Source organism: Balaenoptera musculus, chromosome 15 (genome assembly GCF_009873245.2).
Source record: "Balaenoptera musculus isolate JJ_BM4_2016_0621 chromosome 15, mBalMus1.pri.v3, whole genome shotgun sequence".
In the NCBI taxonomy this organism is placed as follows: Eukaryota; Metazoa; Chordata; class Mammalia; order Artiodactyla; family Balaenopteridae; genus Balaenoptera; species Balaenoptera musculus.
In genome coordinates this window covers 65,483,335-65,492,512 of record NC_045799.1, presented here as the reverse complement: position 1 = coordinate 65,492,512, position 9,178 = coordinate 65,483,335, and the positions used below count along the sequence as shown (strand labels likewise).

General features: G+C 41.9%; 1 protein-coding gene across 1 annotated transcript in view; it reads right to left on the bottom strand.

The window, feature by feature from the left end:
* Positions 1-489: 489 nt before the first annotated feature.
* Positions 490-9,178, bottom strand: part of LOC118881649 (acyl-coenzyme A synthetase ACSM5, mitochondrial-like) — a 44,182-nt gene continuing 35,493 nt past the window's right edge. The window contains 1 exon segment of the mRNA XM_036826773.1: positions 490-815. Coding sequence (XP_036682668.1) covers positions 711-815 — 105 coding nt within the window. The 3' untranslated portion in view covers positions 490-710.

Sequence of the window (9,178 nt, the reverse complement as noted above, 5' to 3'; positions counted from 1 at the left end):
GGTGATTCCCCTCCTCTGGTCATGATTGCCCCCAAATTTGAAGTGACTTGTGGATGATTCTAATTTCCCAACCACACCCACAAACCTCTCTGTGTGGAGGTTTTGTCCTAGGAGTGTGATGGGGTGTCATAGCATTTTGTTTCCTTCCTAATATCCAGTTTTCTGCATGATTTTGTCACTATCTGTCTACTTGTGGGAGTAATTATAAGTTTCCTTCCCTCCTCCCTTTCTCCTATTCTTCCTGTCTTCCATCATTTTCCTTTATCAGTTTCTCTTACTATTTTATTGAGTTCTTTCTTTTCTTTTTTCCCCTTCCTACCTTTCTTCCTTCCTTCATTTCTTCCTTTCTCCTCCTTCTATTTCTCTTCTTCCCTCTAATTATTTCCACCTTTCCTCCCTGCTTCCATCTCACCATCCCTCTTTCCTTTTTTTATTTCTCAGTTTCTTTCTATTGCTGTTTTAATTTTTCTCTCATTTTTTCCTTTTTCTCTGTTCTCCTCTCCTTTCCTCTCTCTCTCTCTCATTCCTCCCCTCCTTTTCTTTTTTCAGCTCCTAACATGGCATGATTTTGAACTAATAATCAAGGAAAGATAGAAATCAGATCACATCTTATCATAAAGAATCTCATATCCCCCAGAGGAAGGCAAATGATGCAAAGGGAAATAAAAGGGGAAGAAGGGCAGGACCCAAAGTAAAACTCCTTGCAAGTATCACTGGGCCCCGATCTGCCCAGACCTCTTCCACTCCTTGACTCGAAGCTTCGCCTGCTGGATTTTCCCCATGAAAATCTTGGGCAGATCCAAGACAAACTCCATCTGTTGAGGACAAAATCAGTCCAAAGTGGGCTGTTCATGACCCCAATGGGGTTGGATTTCTCAGAGGATCTGCTATAGGGTGAGAGGAAACTCTTGAGGCTGAAGGCTCCAGGTGAGTGAGGACAGAGCCTGCTCAACGAACTTAATCTGTCACTTCAGGGGAGAATGACAATTGTGGTCAAGTTGGCAGATAAAGGCAGCTGCATTCAAAGCCAAACTGGAATTATGGGGGCAACGAGTGAACACTGGGATTTTTGACATGTTTCCAACATTAGCAGAGATTTTGAAAGAGACTGAGCCAGGGCCTTCTTTCTCCCAGCTGGTACATGATCACCTATCACAGCTTTCAAAAGAGTTTGAGCATTACTTCCCCACCGCAAAAGACACCCGAACTGGGAAGGAATGGATCCGTGACCCATTTGTGAATAATCGACTTTGTCCGTGCTAGAAGAGGATCAACTGCTTGAGATCGCAAGTGACGGTGGCCTTAAAAGTATGTTTGAGACAACTTGAAATCTCCATACGTTCTGGATTAAAGTCAAGGAGGAATATCCTGGGATTGCCACAAAAGCACTGAAAAGCCTGCTTCCATTTCCAGCATCCTATCTTTGTGAAGCAGGGTTTTCTGCAGTGACAGCAGCCAAAACGAGATCATGGAGTAGACTGGACATAAGCAACACATTTTGGGTGTCCCTGTCTCCCATCATCCCCAGATGGGACCATCTAGTTGCAGGAAAACAAGCTCAGGGCTCCCACTGATTCTGCATTACGGTAAGTTGTATAATTATTTCATTATATATCACAATGTAATAATAATAGAAATAAAGTGCACAACAAATGTAATGCGCTTGAATCATCCCGAAGTCATCTCCCCATCTCCCCACCACCACCCTGGTTCGTGGAAAAATTGTCTTCCGCGAAACCGGTCCCTGGTGCCAAAATGTTGGGGACCGCTGCTCTAGGACAGGGAAGAAACAGCATGGTGAATGCAACATGACATAGTAGACAGCCAGCTGAGTTTTCACCTCAGATTCTCTGGGCTCCAGCCTTTCCTTTACCACTTACCTGGCTTTGGTCAGGTCACTTAGTTTTTCTGAGACTCAGTTTTCCCACTGAGTAGACTGGAGGATAACAACTTTGTTGAGTTTTTGTGATTAAAAAGTGCAATTTCACGGACTAAATTCTTGGCATGGGGTTGTAGGGGAACAAAATTTGCCAGCCCAAAATGTGTCTCTTAGGCATGAGGATTAATTTAGGCTGATTATTTTTAAGAAACAGAAGACTCAGGATGTTTTTCTTGTTACTTACCCCTTAACTTTTTAAAAGAATTTAGATAAAGGGTCTGTTCACCAGAGATATCTGCAAAGAATATGGGCTAGGTGTGCTGGGGAGGACTCAGCAGGGCCTAGACATCAGTGCCCACCCTGCGACCCATGGTCTCTGTACAGCTCAGCAAACATTTTTTGCTATTTACCAAACATTTGCTTTTCCATCTCCATGTGAACTGCCTTACTCCCTTTTGAGGTCCCAAACCACTACCCCCAACATCCTCTTTTGCCTTCAGCTGAAGATGGTATTTAAGGTGAGGGCTTTGGCCATTTTGGCAAGTTACTCAGTTTTCCTGGGTCTCTCCCATGCATACACGATTAAACTTTTGTTTGATTTCTCCTGTTTATCTGTCTCATAGTGATTTAATACTTAGACCAGCCAGAAGAACCTAGAAGGGTAGAGGAAAATTTTTTCCTCTCCAACAGGGTAAACACTCAAAATATTAGGTGTGGTTATTAACCTAGACTAGAGAGAATAGACATCTAAGATTTAGAGAGCCTGGTTTTGAATTCCACCTCAGTCATTTCCTATTGGTGTGTCCTTGGAAAAACTATATAATCTCTCCAATTTCACTTTTCTTACTGGTGAAAAGGAATGTTTGATATCAAGGACCCATCCATTTCAAATATTCCTGAATCCTAAGATACGGGTGATGAAGACAATTCATTGAGGTTTCCCATCGTATGGATCAGCTTGCCAGGGCTTTGGTCTAGGAGTAGATGGTCTTGCGTTTAACACAAACAATAACAATAAGGATACTGATATAGAAAAACGATCTTCTTAGCAGCTGATATGGGAATCTTCCATAAAGTAAGACTGACTTTGTTGAGGAAGGTGTGTGTTAAAATCACAATGGAGTAGATCAGGAGTTGGCAAACTATAGTCTGTGGGCAAAATCCAGCCCTCCTTCTGTTTTTGTAAATGAAGTTTTATTTAAACACAGCCAGACCCATTCATTGACAGTTGTGTCTGGCTGCTTTCACACTGTAAGGGCAGAGTTGCAATAGAGTATGACCTAAAATATTTCCTGTTTGGCCCCTGTAGTGTAGGCAGAAGGTAGAAGGAAGCCACAGGGGAGATCCAGGTTTAATGGTAAGAAGAAAGCTACTCTGCATATCATGAAGAAGGAAGCAGAAGGATGTAGTCACTGGAAGGAGGGAGGAAGTGGACATGACCTGCTGCTGAGGGCATTCTAGAGGAAAGACTCGTAAAAGGAGACACACCTATTGAATAATATAGTGTTATACTGTGTGATAGGACCACTCCACTCGATACTCCAAGATGTTCAGTTACAATTCAAAATTCATAATATGATTGGATTTCTAGTCTCCTTTTAAAATACTTATGAAATGTTTATTATGTGCTGGTCGCTCTTCTAAGTGCCTTATGCCTTACAAATATTAACTCATCTTCTTAACAACCTGGGAAGGAGTAACACCATTAGCCCAATTTACAGATAAGGAAATTGAGGCACAGAGCAACTGTTGAGAAAGTAAGTGATGGAGGTGAATGTTGAATGTAACAGTCTGATTTCAGAGACTGTGCTGTAATGCCTCACTATCAGTTTGAGGCTGAAAGTCTGCGTGGTGGAGTCTTTGACGTGTGACTCAGATCCCCCTGCAGAAATGAAAGACTTACTCTTCCACTGTCAAACCCCTTTGGGGAGTGCAGCAGCCAAGAAGGGCTATCTCTCCCAGGGCTACACCCCTTCCCAGGGCAGCTTGCATCCATGCCGGACCTACGTGAGCGTAAAGACCCTCCTCCTTGCCTTCCCCCAGGAAACCCTGAAAGGTTGTCCTAGCTTCAGAATTCCTCATGGGGTTGGCTGAAGCCCTCACTGAGACGACGTGACAGTGCATCTCCACATTCTGCCCTGGAGTTTGGGGGTAAGTTTTCTCCTGGGTTTGCACTTCTACCCTCTTTGTGTTGGCAAACTATAGTTTGTGGACAAAATCCAGGTTTTATTCAGGATCTATTTAAAGGTTTCATCCTTTCTCCTTAAGGCCTTGTTCTGTATGCAAGTATTGATACTTATTTGAGACTTTGGCCTGATATTAAAATCAGGCTGTCCCAGCTGAACTGCGCTAACCTTTGGCCTGAGTCTCTTTGGAACAGGGGCTGTTTCTCCTGGAACTGACTAGCCTTCAGCCTATTCCTTTGGGAACAGGGGTTATTTAACTGGAATTGTGCTGATTCAGCCTTTGACCCAATTCCTTTTGAAATAGCGGTTGTCCTATTGGAACTGCACTGAGCTGCTTTTGGTCTAGCTCCTCTGGGACCAAACTATTCCCTCAGAACTAGCTGGCAGTAGGCCTGCAGGCAATTTAGGTTGTTTGAGTTGTTCAGGCTGTTTGAAAATTATTCTTTTATTCTAGAGAAAAACCTCTGGGAAATAGAATTCCCAGTTATCTAAATATTTTGACCGTACCCCACCAGGGACTCTAGTCTATTTTATGTTTGAAAACCACAGTCCTCACTCACGCTCATTTCTAACTACATGGACTGACTTAACTAAAGACAATTTAGAACATCAATGGTCATTATGGGGAACTTTTGAAAACCCCAAACTTACCTCTCTTAAAATCAAATTGAACAACCGTAGCTCCAAAATTTCCAAAACTGAATGGAACACCTATTTCAATTAGTGTTTTAAGACATCCAAATGTTATCAAGAGCCTCACATTGCCTCTCTGCAAAATAAGATTTTAAAATTAACTGAGGCAAACAAAGAAAGAAAGATAAAATGGCCTTTGAAGCCACCGGCTCTTCTTCCTTGGCTTCTTTGTCTCAAGCTCTGTCTCTGGTGCAATTTTGTGGCTCTACCTCAGTCCCTCCTGCTCAGGCCCCACCTCCAGTGCTATCTTCCTCCTTCCCTTCTATGTCACCTACACCTCCTCTATATCCTCAGTTCCCACTTACTAATTCTCTCACCAAACTTCCCTTTTTCTCTGAAACTCTCCCCACTCCCTTTCCCTCTGACTCGATCAGTATCTGTCCCTTTAAAATCAGGCCTTCTGAGAATCCAGAAGCTAAACCCTTAATTTCTTATATTCCCTGAACTAAACCTGAACTGCGAGCCATAGTCAAAGATTTTCCCAAAGCAACCAAAGATCCTCACAGATTTGTTGAGAAATTTAATATAGTCACTCAAATTTAACCTTGTTTCTCCAGTTTATATCAGCTTGTCGGTGAAGGCCAGGCTCAGTAGTGGATGAAAACTGTTAATTGGGAAAATCCTGAAAGGTCTCTAGAATTACAACCAGGAGACCAGCCTGCCAACTCATTATATGATCTGCTAACCTATTATGTGATTAGGCCTGATCGGGCAATTCCTAGGGCTTTCCCGAAGCCTGTTGATTGGAACAAAATTCAGGCTTGCACACCAAAATCTGATAAATCTGTTCGTGACCATTACAATCAACTTCAGATCATTTTAAAAGAATATTCTGGTCTTTCTGCAGATGTTGATTCCACTTGGGGTAGCTTTTAGCTTTATGTTTATTAGTGGTTTGAACCAGGATATTTCACTCCATTAAAAAGGACCAGGATGGAATGGGAAACTATGTCCGCTCCCGATTTAGTTAATCTGGCAAACCAGCTGTCTCACACTCTGTCACCTAAAAGGTGACAGACTGCTAAAATTCTTAATCTTCAACTACAGCAAATGAAGGCCCGTAAACCAAAAAACAAAACAAAACAAAAACAAAAACAAAAACCCAAAAAACAAAACAAAAAACCAAAACCAAAACCAACAAACAAAAAAACACCTAGTTTGTGCTATTATCGCAAAGATCCAGAATATCGTAAAAGACAGTGTTACAAATTTAAGTGCTTCGGGCACCTTCAGCCCTCCAACATTCTCTCAATTCTCAATGATGAGGCTCAGGGCTCTTCCCATTCCTCCCTCTTAATCAGCTTGGAGAAACATTTCTGCAGATTTGGGATGAATTACTTCCACAGGAGCCACGCTCTCAGTGCTCAGTTGCACTACTATAAAGCAGCCCCTGTCTCGGAGTACTAAAACAGATCAGATAGTGGGGATCTCTAATGAACCTCAAGAGATTCCTGTCTCTGAACCCATTCCCTTTCGTTTAGGCCCTTTGAGAGATACATACCCTTTCCTACTTAGTTCCTCTGCCCCTACCCATTTATTAGGCTGGTACTTCTTAGAAAAGTATCATGTCAGAATTTCTTTCTCAAAAAAGGGGGAAAATAATTCTAGAATTTGACCGTAGTCATCAAAGCAGCCAACCGTGTGGATTAAATGATCCTTTGATATCCTTTATTTGCTCTGTCTCTGATGGTACTAGAGCTGATTCTGGAAACACTGATCATCTGTCCCTATTGGATTGGCTACCAACCTCCTGACGAGCAAAATCTCCACCTGATATTGGCAAAGTGCACAGGGCATCTCCCATCAAGATTCAAATAGACCCCTCAAAACCTCTTCCCGGAATTAATCAATATCCAAAAGTAAAGAAGCTCTTCAAGGCATAAAAAGTCCATAATAGAAGATTACAAGGCTCAAGGCCTCATTATCCCTTGTATTAGCCCCTGTATACTTCTATTCTAAAACTTCTATTTTACCAGTGAGAAAACCTAAAGGCTGAGGGCAGAGATCTGTCCAGGACCTCCGAACAATAAACAACATTGTTATCCCTCAATACCCTGCTGTTCCTAACCCTCATTACTACTAATATCCATTCCCACTGGAAGCAAATTCTTTACTATTTATGCAGTTGATTCTTTAGTATTCTAGTTGATGAACTAGCCAACACCTTTTGCCTTACCTAGGAAGAAAAACAATTTACCTGGACAGTAATGCCTCAGGGTTTTATTGAGAGTTTGTCACAAATCCTGAAGGCTGATCTGGATGATATCAAGTTCCCTAGAGGTTCTGCTTTGCTGCAATATGTGGATGGTTTGCTTCTTTGCTCACCTTCTCCAGTCTCTTCAGAGGAAGACAGCATCCACTTGCTAAACCTTTTAGCCTTAAAGGGACTTCAGGTTGCCAGGTGAAATTTGCAGTCCACCCAGATTTGTGTTTGAAACTTAGGAATCTGATATCAGAGCGAAGGCTACACTTAGATCCAGATAGACTTCACAGTGTCCTAAGTTTCCCAAAACCTAAAACTAAGTGCCAACCGTGAGGTTTTCTCAGGCTAGTTAGTTATTGTTGAAATTGGATTCCAAATTCCTCTCTTATGACCAAGTCTCTGTATGTTTTACTAAAGAATGACAAACCTGGCCCAATTTTATGGAAAGAACAAGATGGCATAGCCTTCGAAGTCTTAAAGGAGAGTTTGATGAACTCATCTGCCCTTGGGCAATCCAATTATCAGAGTCCCTTTTTCCCTTTTGTATATGAAAAGGAAGGGAATGCCCTTGAGGTACTCACTCAGAAACATGGAGACCATCATCAACCTATAGGGTATTATAGCCAGCAACTGGACCCTGTGGCATGGGGATAACCCCCTTGCCTTAGTGCTGTTACGGCCACTGCCCTTTTGATTAAGGCCACCACGAAAATCATTGTGAGATTCCCTTTAACCATTTTTGTACCTCATGCAGTAGAAGCTCTCCTGAATTTCCATCATACCCAACATTTCTCAGTCGGCCACCTCACCTCCTATGAAGTCCTTTTGTTAACTGCTCCTCTCATACCTCTTTTACATTGTAGTGGCTTTAATCCAGCTAGTATTCTCCCCTCTGTCACTAGTGATGTCCTTCATGACTGCGTAACACTGGTGAACCACCTCCTGACTCTTCATGGTGATCTACAGGAAACTCTACTGGGTAACGTTGACTTCTCATGGTTCACTGGTGGTTTTTATTTAAAAGGTGGCGATGGCAAACATTGTGCTGGGTACGCTATTACAACTCCTTTTGATGTTGTTGAAGCAGCATCTTTACCTACGGCTACTTCTGATCACAGGCTGAATTATATGCTCTTACAAGAGCTTGTACTTTAGCCAAGGACAAAACTGTCAATATTTATACTGATAGTAGATATGCTACTCCATAGCTCATGATTTTGGAATATTGTGGAAGTAATGTGGCTTCCTTACTTCCACCAGAGATAAAATTAAAAATGGCCCCTATGTTCAGGAATTATTGAATGCAATACTTTTGCCTGTTGCTTTAGCTATTATTAAGATTCTGGGGGCATTCTAAACTTGACTCTCTGGAAGCAAGAGGAAATCACTTTGCTGATATTTCTGCAGGAAATGTTGCCCTTAAAGGGACCAACAGCAGCCAAACCTCTGTCATGGTCCAAAGGGATATTTCCCCAAATGATAATTTAGAAAAACTGGCTACAGAAACCAAATAATTGGCCTCATAAAAGGAAAACAAGATTGAAATTTCAAGAATTGTTGGTTTGATAGAAAGAGAAAGCTCTGGTTTGGACCAAATAACAACCCAGTCCTACCAGAGACTCTAAAATTCCTCCTCCTCACCACTGTACATGTATTAAACCATTGGTCTACTAACAAAACAGTAGCCTTCATGAATCAATACTGATGGGGAAACATTGACAAGGCTGAAGAAAAAAAAGAAAAGGCCTACCTCACTTGTCCCTCTTGTCTGAAGTACAACCCAGGAAAGCCTGTTCATATTGCTCCTGGACATTTTAAACTGCCTAATGTTTCATTTGAGGTCTGGCAAATGGATTTCATACAACTGAATCCATCTAATGGATATAAGTATGTTTTCATCATGGGCTGTATATTTCACACTCTACTGAAGCCTCTTCTTGCAGACAGGCTACTGCCTTTTCTGTGGCTGATATAATAGGAAAAGATTATCCTACCTGGGGAACACCTCCGGAACGTCACAGTGATTGAAGAACCCATTTTACTGGCCAGGTACTTGAACTAGTCTGCACTCTTTGGCCAGTTTTACAACACTTTCACTGTGCTTACCACTCTCAAACTTCTGGTTTACTCAAACACACTAACAGCATTATTAAGAATCAGCTGGCAAAATTTGTAGAGGCCTTCCAAATACCTTGGCCAAAAGCATTGCTGTTGGTT